We start from the raw sequence: 19,053 nt of genomic DNA, 5'->3' as shown, positions 1-19,053 counted from the left end.
AAATCGCTAAGACATTAGATTAATATTAATCGAAATCTCAATCATACTTTTTAGATGCCCATCTGGTCCAAGAACCAATAATGTCGGGACATCTATTTCTTTTTCTAAGATATTAAAAGAACTAGTTTGATATCTCTTTGATTATTCGTAAGGCGATTTTCCTTTTTTATCTCTTTAATGATAAAAAAATAATGTAATATAAACTGCAAAAAATAGTTTGTTCCCATATAATATATTTAAACGTACGTTGTTGTCCTAAATTCAATATTTTGACATATTTTCTGATTTTTTAAAAAAAATGTAAGATTAAAATAAATATTTTTGAATGATAAAATTAGAAATTATTATGTTAAATAATATCAAAAAATTAAATTAAATTTTAATGGAGGTACAAAAATACGTATAAAAGTAGCATTGAAATGATAATTTTGAAATGTCAGTAAAAGCGAAAGCAAAAAAATCGAAGTAAAATTTTGCAAATTCAAAAACAGATATTGAAAGACATCAAAATAATAAAAATAACATTTCTTGTTTTAATCGTGAGTACTTATCTATGATTTGTTTCTTAATAAAATTCCTGTTCTATATCATTTTTAAAAAATAAAAGCAACGGTGCGTTTGACTATAATATTTCGCTAATAGCCGTTGATGCTTCTTAGAACAAAAGTTATCTCTCTTCGCTTACTTTACAAATTGGTAAGGATTCCTGCCATATTTTGTCTTTGAAGAGGCAAAAATAATAAGTTAAAGAATTTTCACTTAAATATTTCATTGTCATTTGTAATTTATTGTATTTAGAATTTTTCACAGGTTTAGAACAATGTTAAGATAACGTTCTCACTAATTTATTTGATGTTACATGATTAAAAAGGAAGTAACTTGAACGAGGCTGCCACCTTTGAAGCAAAACAGATTCCTTTAATACGGGTAACGCGTATTCTAGTGAAAAAGAAGAATCGCTGTATGAACACCAGAAATCAACTATTGATGCAAATGATCCTATTCAAAATGTATCACTTTTATTGGATAAAGAAAAAACTTATATAGTTATTAATTTTATGATTTTAGATTTAAAAATCTTGTTGATTTAATTAATATCATTTGTAAAAATATTTTATTTTTAATTTTTTTTATATATTTTAGAGATTTTTTGAAGTTATTTATTAATCGATTTTTTTTCTCCGTGTTTTCATTACTGTTTATTTACTCTTATCTTTAATTTCTCTTTTTTTCATTCAATCATTATAATTTTTTTTTATAGAAAATGTATTTGTTGAAGGTTTTCTGTAAATTAGGCTACAATGTAAAAAATTTGCCATCTGCTTAGCACTATCATATATACGTTGAATAGAGTTTGAGACTCCGTAGGTGTCGAGGCACGAGATGACCACCTCCAACATCCGATAACAGTTTCTGCGTTTGAATCCAACAATATGGATGGGAATGTGTCTTTGAAATACATTTAAAAAACGATATGATTGACATGAAATTTCGTTGATATGATTCATCTTGTAGCGTTTCTAATGGAATTTGATACCTATCTCTCAGTGATGGACCAAAATTTACTCACAGGTGAAAAAGTAGAATTGATTTGTAAATTATTTTTTAAAAAGTTAAATGCTGTGTTCTATCCAGTAAAATAACACTGATTAAAAACACTATTATTTACATGTTTCCTTCATTGTTATACAATTTACAAATCAACTCTGCCTTTTATTGGATACATAATTTTGATTGAAAAAATGCTAGTTTACCCTGGGTACTATTTCAGTTTTGAATGTTCGGTATATCTTGAAAAGGTTGAAACACTCTTTAACGTTTCAGTTTTTAAAGATAAGTAGACACTGTAAATTGCAAGATTATTCAAAGTATAGAGTAGGATATAATACGTTAATGAAATAGCCAGGCTATCATTTAACATAATTTTAGCATTACATTTTCTACATCGTTGACAAAATTGATGTCTTGGAAAATTTTCCTTTTCATGAAGTTTACGGAACAGGACATGTTACCGCAGGTTGTTAATCCATCTATGCATATACTCGATTTTTTATGAACATTCTATGAACTAATGAATATATTTGCTTAAGGAAGATGGGGCAATCAATACTCACAACCATCATTATTAGAGACATCCGAATCCTCTCTTTGTTTATAGGATGTATCACTAAAAGAAATTTTCTATGTCTTTGTGGTGTGGGGTAAACACTCCATAGTCAGTCTTTTACTAACACACTGCTATAGCTGGAAAATCTGTACTTCGTATTTTAAATGGACTTGTAACAGATTTCCTGGAAGTGACATTATCATTTGTAAAGAAAATACCTATTGTCAATATCATGGCTTCCTTGCATACTTAAATATCAATGTAATACAGTAGCTGAATGAGAATTTCTATAAAACAAGTTTGAAGGAAGTTGCATAATTACTTTCCCAATCTTTCTTTGGGTTTTTGCTTATCAGATGGCCATCGAACGCTGGTTTACATCACTCGCCCACTAAGTGCAATTGGCCTTAAACTAAAGGTAATCGAAGGTTGATGTACTCCAAAATATTGTCAAAGATTTCAGTGGAAGAGTTCAATTCTGCATTGAAATTGAAGGAAAACCATTTGTACATATTTATGAATTGTTTATTTTGAATAATGTGTCTTGGATTTTGAACTTCATTTGTCACTAACATGACTTCTACCTGCTTATTGTTTTATTTACATACGTATTTATGTTTCAGTTGTTTTATACATTTTAACATGTTTTTTAATCTTAAGAATGACATACGCTATTGATATTTGATCATTAATTTTTCAGACAAAATACCATTATAAATTATTGGAAAATTCGTTCCTAATTCGTTTTTCTTCCTTCATTACAGTTCTTTGGGTTTTAATGAATAGATACACAATTCCTATAATGGACTATTTGTAACAAAATGAAAATATTTCTAATAGATCAATTTTATCTTGGGAATCGCATAAAAATCTGTTAAATGTAACTTTTCGAAATTCAGGACATTTATTTCTATGACGGTTCATTAAGTTAACTTTGGAATGCGTTTGTGATTTGCAGTGCTTGCTTATCCCCAACAACTGAAACAATTAATATGCATTTTCACTTTTTTTGTTGTCTTGTAATAAATCTCAAATTGTACACAGCTCTCTAAATGTTATTTAGAAATTTTTTTAAAAAAAATCAGCTATTTTATTTATTTATTCAGTTACATTTACTATAAGATTTTGGGAAGCTATGAATTTGTAATTATAAAATGACTTCATTTATAAAAGCCTCATTTTATAACTGCATTGCATGGTATGGAAAGTAAAATATTGAAATTTTCATTATAAATTGTACCGCTGTGCATCTTACAAAATGTTGCATTTATTTAAATTTATTATATTTGTTTTTAGCAACTTCGAAGCACATGGATTCAAATGAGTGAATATGTTAGTGCTATTGATGAATTAGAAATGGCAAAAATGTCCATGAGACTGCTCTTGCCAGGTGAAAAACCACCAAATCCTCCTGTACCATACATAATTCAACCACATCAGGTAATTATAATTATGCACAGGGCCACAATTCCGACTGGGTCAATACTCTGTAGCCCCAAATATGGTGTAAAATTATAATTATATTTTTTTTATATTGGAGATTTTGTTTTTAAAAATTGAAAAAAATTCAGTGTCTCTAATGATATCTATATTTTCATTTTTCAAGTCAAGAAATTATTTATCAACTTAGAAATAAAATTTCTTCCTAATTATATATATATATATATATATGCGAATCATCAATGACAAATCATTGAAGAAAAATATTTGGATATCATATTTTTATTGTCTTAACAGGAATCAAAAATAAAATATAGTAAAACATATTAACAAAAAAAATTTATCGATTTTTTTTTATATCCATGAAAATGTGTAAAGCTACTTTAATGATTAAGAATTTGATCAGACATAGCTAGTGAAAAAAGAATGGTTGGGAGAAACAATATGCATGGGCGCTCCGTTGTCTTTCAATGTCCCAAGTCTCCAGTTATGGCCTTGCTTATGTGTATTTTTCAGTTTTTATGTTATTAATTTGAAAATTTACTTTCAGAAATGGTCTATACATGGCAATCCTTTTACAAGTGCTAGACCAATTCAAATGTAAAATGAAATATTTGGCAAAAAGTTCATTTTATAGAATTTTTTTATACATTAACAAAATGATTTATCATATTCTTTGATACTGGTTGTTTTATGTGTGCATTGCATTATATTTCTTTTCAAGAACTTTCTTGCTCATAACAAGTATTACTGAAGGAAATTATCTGTGATAGTACTTAAATTCACTTTACCTTTTTTTTTTTAGCATAATTATTTTATAAGCTTAAATTCTAAAAGAACAAAATCATACTTTTTTAAATCATAAATATCAGAATTATTACTTCCAAATAAGTTTTTATCATTTTTAAAAAAATACGCAGTGATACTCAAATCATAGGACGAACTGTATGAGTTGACCAGACAGGAAGAATAAAACTTGCGGTTGCAAATACATAGGAGAACTTTTACAGGGAAGTTTTTACGAATGGATTAAATAAATAAAAATGAATTCACTAGATAAATTGTGAAACACAGGTTTAATAACAGACAGATTCACAATTGGACAATAACACAGTTGCATAAATAAAGAACATTCAAGCTGTACTTGAGTTGGCAGCTCTGAAAGTACTTATCTTTTCTCGAAAGCTTTGTTGTTTATATTGCCTCCTCCTTGCCATTGTATCGATTTTACTGGTATGCTTTGTAATGGTGTTTTTTGTGCATATATATTGTTATGCTATTATGAATTTCTGTTTCAGTAAGCCTGTATTGCATATTTTTTTTAACATATATATATATTTTTCCTTAATACCCAATTTTCTGGGAAAAAGTCTTGTACAGCAGCTGCCTTTTTGCATTTTAAACTTCTTTTGTAAAAATTACTTATTTTTGTGTGCCTAAATTTTTATCTATAGAGTGATTCTTTCAGAAAAAGTCTGTAGATAAATGTTTGCAAAATGTAATATTTTGTTAGACTAAGAAAAAATATCACTGTAAGCCTTTGTAAAAGAATTATATAATATTCTATTTTCTGACCTTTATAAATGTGTTGTAGATATATTTATTATATATTTACATATGTAAAACTTTTAAAAGTATTTTGCAATTACTTGAAACAGATTTTTAAACAAGGAAAATTAGCAAATTATTGCTTAAATTTTTGTCTCTTAATCTTTCTTGATTTTTGAATATTTTTAATGCAATAAAAATTTGTAAAGTTAAAGGTATTATGTAGTATTCAGTGCTTTCACATATATTTTCTGTCAGTATTAGAAAATTATGCCACTGTTCATTCTCGGATTCGGAAACACTTTAGCGGATGCTTAAGGGAGGCTTTTATTGCGTGAGAATAGAAGTGAAAGAAGGAGATGTTTACATGTAGCAATAGAGGGAACTGAGATTATTCGCGGAATTAGGAGGTGTGACAATTGCCCACCTTTCCGCATACGACCTCTTAGCGTAGTGAAGTATAATCGTCGGAAATTGCTAGTCTCGGGATTCAGAAACGAACGGTAGTTGGATATTAATAATATAATAATCAAATGAAGCTTTTTGAGGAATTAATTTAAATTTCTTTGTACATACTTAATTCTTGAGTAGGAATAAGATTTTTATTTATTTTAATTAATTGCCGTCTATCTTTTTTTAGAAAGGCAAATAGAACTTCTGTTGCTTCTAGCAGTTTTGAAAGTAGCTGTTGTTACCTAAGGGAGAATGCTATTTTTTAACAAAGATATTGTCATGTTTGATTTTTGTCATTTACTTAATTGTCATTTTACCTAAATCACAGAAGGGTATATAAAGTTATTTTTAGAGTTTTAATAATTTATTTTTGCCATTATCCTTTTGAAATCTTTCAAATGCATTATTAATAATTTTAAGTATTGTATGTGAAGGCATTTTAATTTATGAATGATTTATTTTAATATTACCTATGTTAATATTGTAGTTTCTTTCTAGTTGCAAACAAACATGATGCAACTGCAGTCTGATGTTATAAGCAATCAGAATCTACTGAAGAAGAAACTAGGCCAGTTGTTTTACTTGCAGAATCTGAAAAAGGTATATATTTAATTAGCTTCTCTTAAACAACAGCTAATAATTTTTTGTAATCTCATACTGCATTTCCATGTCTCAGTGACATCAAATCTGGGTGATTATGGTGTTTCAAAGATGCTACGTGATGACATAATATTTTTGACAACACTGCAGTCACACGGATATATTTATCAAAAAGTGACTTTAAAGTAATGTCTGAATGTCTATTTTTAAAATTTTTTTCAATATAAAATCGCTGTTATTACAGTAATTGCTAAATTATCTTTTTTGCCATATGCAGATTGCAAACTTCTACTCCTCTTCAGTACTTGTATACAAATTCTGTCCTCACATTCAAAAATTCTGTAAAACAGTAAAAAAAAAAAAAAAAAAAAAAAAACAGTTACTCTAGGCTATTTAGATACGTCACAAATTTATTCATAATTTACTATTCTAAATGCAGTGAAATGGTTAAGATTCCGGTCATCTAAATTAATGTTGCAGGTTTCGATATATTGAATCGATCTCTTTTTTAAAAAAATAATTTCTTACCGTGATATTTTTGTAATGCATTTTATAATAGGAAAACTTAGACTTAAAATGTTATTATTGTCATTTCTGAGGTATTGAAAATAAAATATCGCATGTGAATTTATATTTTGATATTATACTATGTCATCTTTGAAAGCAATTATCCATGCCAATGTTTACCAAATCTGTTTCATATTCGTCTTTTTTTCCTTAGAAAAAAATTCCTAATCTAGCAATATTTACAAAAGCTTATTCTGATTTAATTCTAGTTTCTCAATGCTATATAGAATTTTAAACATATTCATTGTATATTTTAATATTTAATTATAATTTAGACATTTTCTGTCATGATATTCATTGTGACTTCATTTCTTTATTGTGTGTTTTTCAGCGTTTGACGGTTTTTTTTTTTTTTTTTTGAAGGGGGGAGTATCTTTTTTCTTATTATTAAGTCTCTACTTTTCAGCTTTAAAAAAATTTTACATAATTCTGTATAATAATTATTATGGAATTTTTTTAAAGAATTTTTTCTCAGATTCACTACCAGATGAAACTTCTAATATTGAATAAAAAATTAATTGAAATTAATAGATAAATTGATAGTTAAATTATGAAAATATTAAAACATTGCTATTGAGAGTATTACTCTCTTTCAAGAATCGATGATAAAACTGTATAAAGAATCGATTATAGAACTTCAGCTTTATAAGATTTATACCTGCTTTTATAATAACTAACAAGAATTTTGTGAATTTGTGTAACATATAATTAAAGTTACTTTTCGCAAAAAGTAAATTGAGATGAAGTTGAAGAAGTGAATACTAATTAGTAAACTCTGATTTTTAAGCTTCATTCTTTTCGCAAGTTTAGTACATTTTTTTTAAATTGATCAAGGCATGAAATTTGCCTGAAAAGGAGCTAAGAGGTACACAAGTCATTGCTTTAAAAAAACCCATCATATCAAAACGCAAAAGTCAATGTAATTTACGTTTAAATGAATGTTCATATATTTACAAATATTAATGCATTGCATTTTCAAAATGTAAACTTATACCTGAAGTTATTTTAGTCTAATATTTCAAATAATATGAAGTTGTACTTCACGGTTACTTGATGAAATCTTCTGGAGCATTATTGATGAAATTATCTGTAATTGGTTTTGAAATATTGAATAGAATTTGAATTCACATTCTGACCATTGATAATTCTACTGTTTGATTGCAGGCTCAGAATTCTGAAGTACCATTTGAAGAGACCTGTCCAGTGTGTCATTTAAAGCTTGAAACATCGGTAAAAGTTTTTAAAGTGTGAACTTTATTTTTGTTTGATATTATACTGAAAATACCGTAAAATTCATTATTTATTTTTCCTCGGATTTTTCTTTTTTTTCTTGGAGTTTAGTTTTTAAACATTTTGTACAATGAATTCTTGTGACCTTTGCGATCTACGTAATTTTCAGACGAATTTAGAAATATATATATATTATTATTCTGTGTTCATTGTGTGTGTGCCATTTAACCTTTCTTAAACGTTCTTATTGTATTAGATTTTTTCCAAATAACATTAAGAGTTCTCAATCTATAGCAATTTTTGCCTTTGTTACCATATCAAATTATGATGGCCAACAAAGATCAGTATTACCTGAATGCACGTCTAAAGTTGATTTGGAATTCTATGAAAGCATGAAATTTTTAGTTTAATATTAAAGATACTGGGCAGCTGCCGTACTTCCATGAACCTTTTAAAGACAATTTACTGACATTTGCAAGTTTCGTTAATAAAAACTTAAAGCTTTAATGAAATTCTATTTTAAAAGCTTGAATGAAAATCTCCCATTTTAGGGAATATATAACTTGTACAGGATAATAAAAATTTTCTCTTCAAAATTATCTTCTGCCATAACTAGTCAAAATGAATAACTATCGGAAGTGGAAAGCTTTGTGAAGGATTTAATATTGAGATGCAGATAAACCATTGAACGAATAAAATAAAAAATGTGTCAAATATGGCCACTAGTGGGTGTATTATTGTGAAAACCCTTCGTACTTACGTTAATTTTTTCGATGTGATTCAGTAACTTTTATAAAATATTGAAATATTTGCAATGAATTTGTTATGGATTTTGCCGTAGACATGAAAATTTAATATGCTTTTTTCTGCTTGCTTGGTAAACTCCTTACTTACTACTTTTGAACATGGTTTTCTTCCCCTACCAAGGTAAACAGACTATGATCCTGTTTGTGTTCATTTTAATTTTTTGGGTCCCTTGAGTGAGTCTCTTAGCAGTGCTAAACTTGGTTGAAGTCCTTTCAAAATTTTCATATTGAAGTTGATGCAGAATCAGTGTTTTGGTAAAAGCTATCTGGTAATATGCTGATACTTAAACCCAAGTCGTTCTGAGTTTATATTTAAAAAGTCGTGTGCAGTATGGGTTTTCATAGTAATATGGCTTTGATGGCCATATTTGGATTTTCTTTTAATTCACTGCATGTTTTTTCTTCCTTCTATGAAACCTTTCATAAAGTTTCACACTTTTCTGCTAACAAGTTAAGGCTGTAGTCAGCTTTGAATAGGAGAATTTTAATTTCGGATAGTCTGTATTTTGCATTAGATTTCATTTTCTGTTTTTATTTCAATATGTTCTCTCCATTTTACACTAAATGTTAGCCTCTTAAATTCTATTATTGTCATTTTGTTATATTTTTAGGGAGATGTTTTTCTCAGAGGTGTTTTCTTATGAAAATGTTTATAACTTTAAGAAATATTGATGATTAACGGGTAGCGAGACAATTATAGATTTTCAGTTATTTTATCTAATGATGAAACTTGTGCTTATAAAATTATCAAATGGCATCAAAATATATCTTAAACACAGTTGAGAAGTATGGAGAGTTATGATCATATTGTCATTAAAAATTAATTAGTATGTAGGCATTTAAATGAAGCATGTAATTTTAACACAGTTTAGAGTTATAATTTAATTAAATTAGTATGTGCATTAAAAATTTCATGTTGTACTGTGGAGAAAAGCATATATTACGTAATGATTTCTTGCAATATTGTTTTGTGTGCTATAGTGTTAGCATCAAATACTCGGAAATTTTGTTCTTGACCTTATATTAAAAAAAAAAAAAACCTTGAAAATCTGAAATATATTAATTTGAAAGAATATATACTCTGATACATACCTGAATCGTAACTTTTTTCTTGATATTCATTTTAATACCAAATTCAATCCTTGACTTACTAGCAAATAAAACTTCTAAACTTTTAGCCTAAATTTAGGTACAGAAATGTTGTTTGATACTAGTTTTAAGTTATCCTTACTTAATGCGGTTGGTTAAGTAAGGATGAAGTTTGAAAATGAACTTCCGACGTTTATTTGAATGTCAAAATAATTCATCTCTATCTGCCAATAATTGTTGGTAACGACCAGAGTTGTTTTGTTACTTAATAACTTTGTTTTATTTTGTACGAAACTTAATCTTAGCTTGATTTCTGAAGATGCTCCCTTTTTATTTTTCTATTTTGATTAATTACAGTTGACCTTATATTTTTGGAAACTACCAATGTCCAGAAATTTTTACCATAATTCTTGACTTAGCACAAGATCAAATAAAACTACAAGTTTTTAAATCTAACTCTAACTTCAGAAATATGAAATGTTATTTCATTTGCCACATGAGGGGAAAAAAATGATAAATTTTTACAATTTCATTTTTTTCCCCCTTGTGTGGTGAATTTCTGTTTCTTTCTATTTTCTTTTCGGTTTTTAGCTACTCATTCTAAAATGCTTTTTGTTTTTCAAGTCTTCAAAGTTTAACAAACTAAATGTGAATAATCTTATTTATTATTTACATCAAGAGTAAAGTATATTATTTCATAGATGTAAGACTATTTATTAATCCTTCAGAATGTAAGTAATTTTTTTAAAATTTAATAGCAAACATGCTCATGTCATATACTTGCTGAATGGTTGATTTATTTTATTGTTATATATTTCTAATTCAAAGGAGATATTTATTTAATAATGACAAAATGTTTTTCTTTTATTTCACTGATTTAATTGAGAAATTAATTTTATTTCATTCATTAATGAGAAATTTCCTTTAGCATTGTAATTCTACTTTAAATAATTTTTCCTTGATATGAATTATATAGTATATGTTTTTGAACTGTAAATATAATCTTAATGCTTTATTAAATACAAGAGTTTTTATTTTAGTGGTCTGTACTTCAATGTGGACACAGCTTTTGTCTTGGTTGTATGCACATGTTAACTAACTCACCAGCGAATTCTCTGAGAACTTCCATCCGTTGTCCTGTTTGTCGTGAAGTGACGAATACTAGTGATATATATTACATTGATAGTCCTCAAATAGCCAATGAAGAAATTTGCATGAAGGTTTCATTTTTTTCTCAACTTTTTGAATTATGAAAATGTATTTTTTAATCCGTTTTAGCACAAATTATTATAAGTAAAACATTTTTAAAAAAAGAAAACAGTTTAAAAATTATTTTATAATGTAGATTAATTAGTCAAGTACATCTGTAATAATTTTTTTTTTATTTGTATCCAAATCATGTTGCTTTTAGTCTTCATCAAATCCTTTCCAGTCCAAATTAAAAGCAGGAATGCTCATAAAAGGATTTATTCCAATACTACCAAATAACGTCATATGGAGAAATATGAATCAATAATTTTTAAAATTCAGTTAAATTTGTTATCTATAAAAATAAAATCTTATCATAGGAGCATGTTGCTTTACATGACATATGCTACTGTGATGTTGTATTGATTGTATTTTTCTGCTTTAAATATGAGCTATGTAATATTTATTTAGTTTCTCATTTAATGTACAAGATAAATTTGGCCTAATCTGCCAAACGAAAGAGGATGATGGAAGAACCCATGTGGGTAATAAACACTATGGCAACCCTGACCTATTTGTTGCCATTTACAAATTATGGCGGATGAAATGATTATGCTCTCAATCGGGAAAAATTCCTAATTTATAAATTTCTGACGATGAATTCTTACAATGTGTATATATATTGAAAAATCAAAAAAAAAAAAAATCTTATAAGATTGTACCATTTTCAACAAGTTACCTAGATTTAAAGAAGAGCTAAGAAGCGCCGAAACCTTGACGAAATCAAAATCCAATTGTCGCAAAGATTTTTAATGTGGAATACCGCTCTAGCTGCAGTGTATTAAATTTATCAAAAACTTATCTATTCCATCAGCTTTCGAAGAAGCCACGCAACTTTGTGTGGTTGCAAAGCTGTAGCCCGTATACATTTCCATTTCTTAATAAAATTATTTAAAGTGGAATGAGCAACTAGTAATATTATTGGTATCTCATGAACAGATTAACCACAGCGGTAACTCAACAATTCATGTTGTTCAAACTCTGTTTGCTCACACTTTCCTCTCATTTTTAATCTCTTTGAAATCATAAATGTGAAATCACCTGACTCACTTTTTTCACATAAATCATTTTTTTGTAATAGCTGAGAGCTGGTAACATGATGTCAATGCTCCATTGTGCCAATTTTTCATCAGCTATACTTTCTAGTTAAAATTTCAAATATCTTTTGTTCCAATATTTGAATTTCTCGTATATTCTTGAACATGAGCATTATTGATTTTTATATTTCGGGAAAGTATGGTATTAATAATAACATTGCGTAGTTTTGAATGCATATTTTTGTGGTAGAAGCATAATGGCCTAAGCGGCTGCACATTGTTTGAATTTGGCTGTGTTTCCTAATTTATTTTTTTTAAAGGGGTAGAATTCCTGCAGGAGCATTCTTAGTAGATAACCTTCCTCATATACTGAGGTAACAAAAGTCATGAGATACTTCTTAATAAAGTTTCAAACCTCCTTTTATCCGACGAATTGCAGCAACTCGACTTAAATTTGTTGTTTATTGTTTAAAGTGAAATGATATCAAATTTAATGTTGAAGTCTTGTACTGAATCTTTTCCAATCCTACCTGTTGTAGTTTGAGCATTAAATTTCCTTGGTAATTTTGAAATACTTTTTTAAGTGTTTTCAAAATCATATAACTTAAAAAGTAAGTAATCATCCAATTCCACTTCCTTCTATAAAGTTTACAAAATTTTATGTGCCATAGTAAACTCAAGTACTGGGGAGGCAAGCAATTACCTCCAGAGACTTTATTTATTTACCATCCACATAAATTTTATCGAATATTTTTTAAGAATTAAATGATACTATCTTTTATTGTCCTTGTTTTAGGGAAGTTATTCTACAAAAATATCTGCTGTTATAAAATGTCTTCTCAAGATTAAGAAGAAGGACCCATCTGCTAAGTCCTTGGTTTTCTCAACTGTGAGTTTTATTTGTAATAGTTTGATTTTGGTTTTTGAATGTCTTTTTTATGTTATCCTCAATTTCTTATTCATGTTTAAAATATATAATGATGTGCTTTTGAGCTACTTCTTTAAAGTTCTGATTATATCTTCGATTATTGTATTAATATCTTACATTTAAAACTTGTTTTTTCTTTTTCTTTCGCCGATTTTAATAATCTTACTTTTAATTACGAAATTGTTTTACGTGCAATTCAAACTCATATCATAAATGCAAAATGCAAAATTATTATCCTGCTATTAGTAATTTTGCAAACATATTTAAATTTTAGTGTTATTCGATCGATTCAAACTGAACGAAAATTTTTACTTTTCTAAATAAAATTCTTTTGAATTTTTGATATAATTTTTATGTTCTTGTGAAATATTTTGTATTTCTCTTTTACATGATTATTTTTAACCTGTTTTAACCTATACATTATCTTAAATAATATCGCTATATGAAGTATATTGCGAGAGACGTGCCTTTACATTTTGTAGTTTTTCGCGTTACTTAGTTATTATTTTTTAAGAACATCGACAGAAAAAAAAATGTAAATATTATTTGAAAAGTAATGAATATTGGATATATCGATCGGATATTGGAATGAATCCATTCGTTCACTTCGCATTTTAGCTGCAATTGACTCTTAACGTGAACACAGATGAATGCAACAAGAAGCGCATCAATGTGAGATCATGTGGTTTATTTATGTAGTTGGTTCTATATAAATGAATTTTTCCTGTTTCCAGAAATATTAGATTAAGCTCATTCTTAATAAGTGCAGAGTCTGATTCAGTGTTTCCACCCACCCAAAGATTACCCTTTCTGACGACATAAAAATATACAGTTTCATTTAGGATATTAAAACTGAGTATTAAATAATAATTGAATCCTTGGAAGTACCATGATGTAAAGGGGCAGGGGTTGAATAACAATTAAATGCGACTTTTTATTATTGTAATTTTTAAAAAGTAATTTTATCCCATTTGATTACGTATTTTTACTTTTCAGTATGTTTAGATGCTTTTCCTCATTAGAAAAGAGTGTATTATAATTGAATTAGCTAGAAAATTGTTAGCATTTGACTACTATTTGAAATTATTTTTTAAGTTCAAGGATTCAATATTATCTGATTGAGGGACTTCTATTCCAAAAGGATTTAGTGGGACTTTAATATATTGTTATTTATTACCAGTTGAGTTGAAATTTTTTAAGTTCCTATTATTTCATATTTTTGCAAAATAATTAGCAATTAAATATCTAAAAAAGCAATAAATATTCTGAATTTCGTAACACTTATTTGATTGACATTATTATCTTATTAATTTACCTTCTTCTCCGAATAAATTTTTCAAAGTGAAAATTAAAAACTTTTATTTTTTGACTATCGTACTGGTATTTAGAAAAAGTGAATGAAACGATCACAGTTATTTTTTTCATATTAGATAATGTATTGAGAGGATTGCACTTCTTTATAGATATTATACCATTCAGTATATTCAATTATCAAATATTTTGTTTAACGTTGTTCTATTTAAGTGTATTTAGTAATTAAGAAATTTGTTTTTTCTTCAAATGTGCAGTGGGCAGATCTTTTATGTCTCTTAAAACATGCTTTGACTGAAAATGAAATCGCTTTTGTGGGTCTCGACAGCAGACGACACTTTCAGGTATGAGTATGATAAACAGTAAATGCTCTTTTAAAATGAAATAGTTTTCAAATGCTGTAAAACAAAATACTGATTTATTTTAGAATATTTGAACTTCATTACTATTAATAATATTTCATTCTTAGAATATTTTATTCATTTATTTTTCTATATAAAATGTCTGTAAATTTTAGCTTCGTAATAGATATTTTATTGCTAAGCATGGAATGTGCAAGGCGTCACCGTAATTGTAGCTTGATAGTTGTCTTCTAAATCATTAGAAAGATAAGTATATACTTCCAGTTCTAAAAGTGCTTCAAATGATATAAGAAATTATATTTTAAGCTGTTTTGAGTCAATAAATATTCTACGGGGGGAAAAGGAATTTAAATATTTATACGATCACTGATCATATTAGTCGTTTTAATTACAGGTTCGTGGAACTAATGACTAATAAGAAAGAAAAAGAAACTTCCACTCCTTTGCGGTATAAACTTGCTGAGTTATGACGATTTGAATATCACTATTTTAGATAGTTTCCAGCACTTTCAATAGCTACCTCAAGGAAGATACACCATTTAATGGACGCTTCAAGGAAACTTTTACTTTTGATTGGTTTATAATAATAAAATTCGAAGTTTTATATATGAGCGAGTGTAGGGCACAGAAGAGTGAATTTTTTTCTAAAAATGTAAAAATATCAAAGTTGTAATACTTAAGCTATGCAATTTTTTCAGAAGTGCATTTATTAATTAATGTAATATAAAATGTAATTTTTATATAATTATGTAAATCAGGTAGTAGTTCCATTTTCATTTTTTTCAGTGCAGAAATTAAATTTCACTAATTGTTTTCCATAATTAATTATATTGCTTTAAAGTGAAGTGTTAAACCCACGCTAGTTGTTAAGATATTTTCTATTGTTTAGAATTCGATGTTATTATTTCCTGGGATTAATTATATGTTTTAAACCTTTCCAGGAAAATTTAGATCTTTTCAAACAAAGTTCAAATGTTAATGTCCTTTTACTTCCTTTAAATGTGGGAGCAAATGGATTAAACATTATTGAAGCTACAAATGTGTTATTGACTGAACCAGTGCTGGATAATTCAAAAGTCCTTCAAGCTATAGGACGTGTTCACCGAATAGGACAAACAAGGTATGCCATATTCCAATTACAGTCTCCTTATGAAATACTGTTTATCTCACGTTACTCATTGATTGCCATCTTTTTTAATTCTTAATTGGAAAAATTAATTTTTATTCGTTATATCCATACTCCTCACATTTTTTTTAATCTGATATACAGGGTATGAATCATCTCATGTTTTTTAAACAGATATTTGAAATAAAATATCTTTCTAATTTCAGTTTTAAATTTAAGTTAAAGAGTATATTAATTCAACATTAATTCTTTTAAGAAATTATATTAACTGGCATCTTTATTCCTTTACCAGAGTAATTTTCAAATAGGTGTATTAAAGTAATTTTTCAAGAAATAATTTGTACTTAGTAATAAAGAAGGTTATGTATTTACTGGCCATTAGATTTTGATCAAAATAAATTAATTCAATCTAAAGAGCAAATAATTACATTCATAATTTCATTTTATGGTATGCAATAAAATGATACATATATACACAAACTTCTATTATCTTTACTTAATCCTCCTCCCCCTATTTATAGGACTTTCAATAATGTGTGCTTATGTGTCTATAAATTATCTTTTCTTCCCCAGGATTTTTGAGTGATTAAGATCATTGATCTTTCAGAAAGCCCCAGATCCATTGTTCTTAATCTATTTGGTGCAATTGTAAGATCTTTTTTCAGCCATTCTGTCACATCTTTAGAAATTAACGTGAGCCTGAGTATTTCGATGAAATTTCCATTCATTCTTTAAGAAGCAAGTTTTCTTAGAACTCACAAAGGAAGTCTAACCCTTATATGAAAGATATATATTACCTTCTTTTGTGTATCAACTTTTTAAGAGTACGCAAAAGATTTTCAATTGTGTTTATTTAGCTTTGGGGAGGGGTATCTTATCTTTAAAATAGAGATTCTGGCGTTTCCGTATTCTGAAGTCCTGGAACTCTTGAGACTCGTAGGAATCTGAGGGTTAAATGCAGCTTAGAAGCATCTTTTATTAAACAATTCTTCAATCATTGAAATACTTTCTTGAATAAGCCTGATCAATTCAAGAGTATCAAATTTTATATTCCACGATTTTTTTTTTAATGCGTTGTTCATAAGAACTAGTTTCTTTCAAAAAGAGAGAAGGAGAGAACAAGTGTACAATTTCTTGAAATATGCAGCAATTTCTTGATTCTTTGACTGAAAAAACAAGGTTTTATTTGTGGACACAAATTATCAGCAAGGGCTTTGAAATGCATTGTTCCGTTGCTGCAGTGCTTTGAAAAGCAGTTCCTCGAATGCTGATTTTAAGCTGCCATTTTGTGAAAATAATCTGCTTATTTTCCCAATCCACACATCACTGGCAGTCTTATTTTTAAATACTGACTTTTAGAAAGATTTCAGAGTGAAAGACGCGGAGCAGTTTAAGAATCGTATCAATTCCCTTAAGTTGTGGTAATAAACTTATTCGTACATTTTTTACCAGAAATTTTTTTTTTTTTTCGTTTTTGTGATTCAATTGTGGTTTTTCATGCGCTTCCAAAGCAAATGATTTTCATAACAGTTGGAAATCTGCCTCGGGAGGTTTATTATCTTTTCTGGTACAATGAAAAATGAACATTTATCAGGTGACTAATTCTTAGACAGGCGAGTGATTTTACTGTAAATGTGTTAAAAATACGCATACAGACTTTGTATTTGATAAACACTTATAGTTTTACATTTTTAACCTTCTTTTCCAATGTAATATTATATTTCATAGCTTCTTTTCTTTTTCATGTTCTTTTATTTTTGGTGGATTGTAGCTATTTCCTGATATTACAAGTTCTGTGCTCTTACACAATTATACAAAATTGAGGATAAATTGATGCCAGTAAAAATTTCAATTTTTTGTAATTATTATTCTCAAGCGCGCCTATAGGAAAGGCCCCCTACATATAGACATTGTTCTACTTTAACTAAAACATAATTTTACATCGATTTTTGCATATTTATATTAGCCTTTATCTTGATATACTTTTAAATTTTAGTGTGACACACTCTAATCATTGTAATTAATGGCTTTTGTGGGGGAGGAGAGATCCACAACAACAGTAAACAACTTACTTTATGATTAGCTGAGTGATATGGAATTATTATAATTTAAATCAAATTCATGCTGGTCAAAAGTGTTCATAATCTTAATTAAATCTTATTTTATTATAGAAAGTTATTCTGCCTAGGACTATTTCAGAAGTAAAACTTAACTTCCTAAATCATTATTACATTTGCTGCAAAGCATTAAATTCGTTTAATTTTGTATATGCATCTGAGTTTAGTTTTAAAAAATGATATTTTTGTGTGTATTTCATATTTATTATTATATGATATTTTTTATAACTTTTCTTCTTGTCATTTACTTTTTTCAGATTAGCAAAAATTATATAAATTCTGTAGCTAAACTGACACTGGTTGACATTAATTTACTTATCTTGATGGGCGAACCAGTTGTAATTTTAAATTAATATATGTAATTCTTGTTTGTAAATATTTATTTAAATATTGTAACTTATATATATTATTCATTAATTATAACAGTTTATTTCATCTACAATGAAAGCACATGTTAATGATGTTTTGTTTGGAAATCTGCCTAGATTATTTAATGGCCAATATGGCATACTAGAAAACATAATTACTAAATAATACTTCATGTATTATGTACAAATGAAAATTCAGTCTCTGCTTTCATAAAACTTCGAATATCATGTTACATTTTTTTAGGATTTTAGACATAGATAAGTATAAATTCTATGCCAAAAACTAAACCAACATTTAGAAAAGCTTATCAATAAAACTCAAATGATATTTTTTTTTTTTTTTTTTGACAAAGATTATTTAAAAGTGGAAATGTGCAGAATTCAAGAATGTAGAAACCCAGTTCCAGACCATATATATATATATATATATATATATCAGATTAGTTGATAATATAAAAAAAATAAAAAATTATCTGTTAATTGATTCTGAATTCTTTTTACTTTAATATTGGGTAAAAGATTTTACTGGAATAAGATTTAACTTTTCAAAGAAACTTCCGAGGTGCATTGTTATCAAGAAAATATACATCAAAGATTCAGTTAATTTTGTTCATTCGAATGAAATCTTACACAATAATTTAGCAATTAATATCGTTATCATCGAAAATGTAAAAAATGAGAATAGGATAACGCTTAAAATCCTTACTTTTTATACT

At 27.5% G+C, this 19,053-nt stretch overlaps 1 protein-coding gene across 1 annotated transcript in view; it reads left to right on the top strand.

The window, feature by feature from the left end:
* LOC129958437 (E3 ubiquitin-protein ligase SHPRH-like) overlaps positions 1 to 19,053 on the top strand; it is a 66,480-nt gene that overhangs the window by 41,255 nt on the left and 6,172 nt on the right. Inside the window, exons 18-24 of the mRNA XM_056070929.1 lie at positions 3,404 to 3,547; positions 6,047 to 6,148; positions 7,880 to 7,945; positions 10,881 to 11,060; positions 12,922 to 13,014; positions 14,622 to 14,708; positions 15,668 to 15,846. Coding sequence (XP_055926904.1) covers positions 3,404 to 3,547; positions 6,047 to 6,148; positions 7,880 to 7,945; positions 10,881 to 11,060; positions 12,922 to 13,014; positions 14,622 to 14,708; positions 15,668 to 15,846 — 851 coding nt within the window. The remainder of the gene's footprint in view (positions 1 to 3,403; positions 3,548 to 6,046; positions 6,149 to 7,879; positions 7,946 to 10,880; positions 11,061 to 12,921; positions 13,015 to 14,621; positions 14,709 to 15,667; positions 15,847 to 19,053) is intronic.

Source organism: Argiope bruennichi, chromosome X1 (assembly GCF_947563725.1).
Source record: "Argiope bruennichi chromosome X1, qqArgBrue1.1, whole genome shotgun sequence".
Lineage (NCBI taxonomy): Eukaryota > Metazoa > Arthropoda > Arachnida > Araneae > Araneidae > Argiope > Argiope bruennichi.
This window is presented reverse-complemented; position numbering and strand designations above follow the sequence as displayed.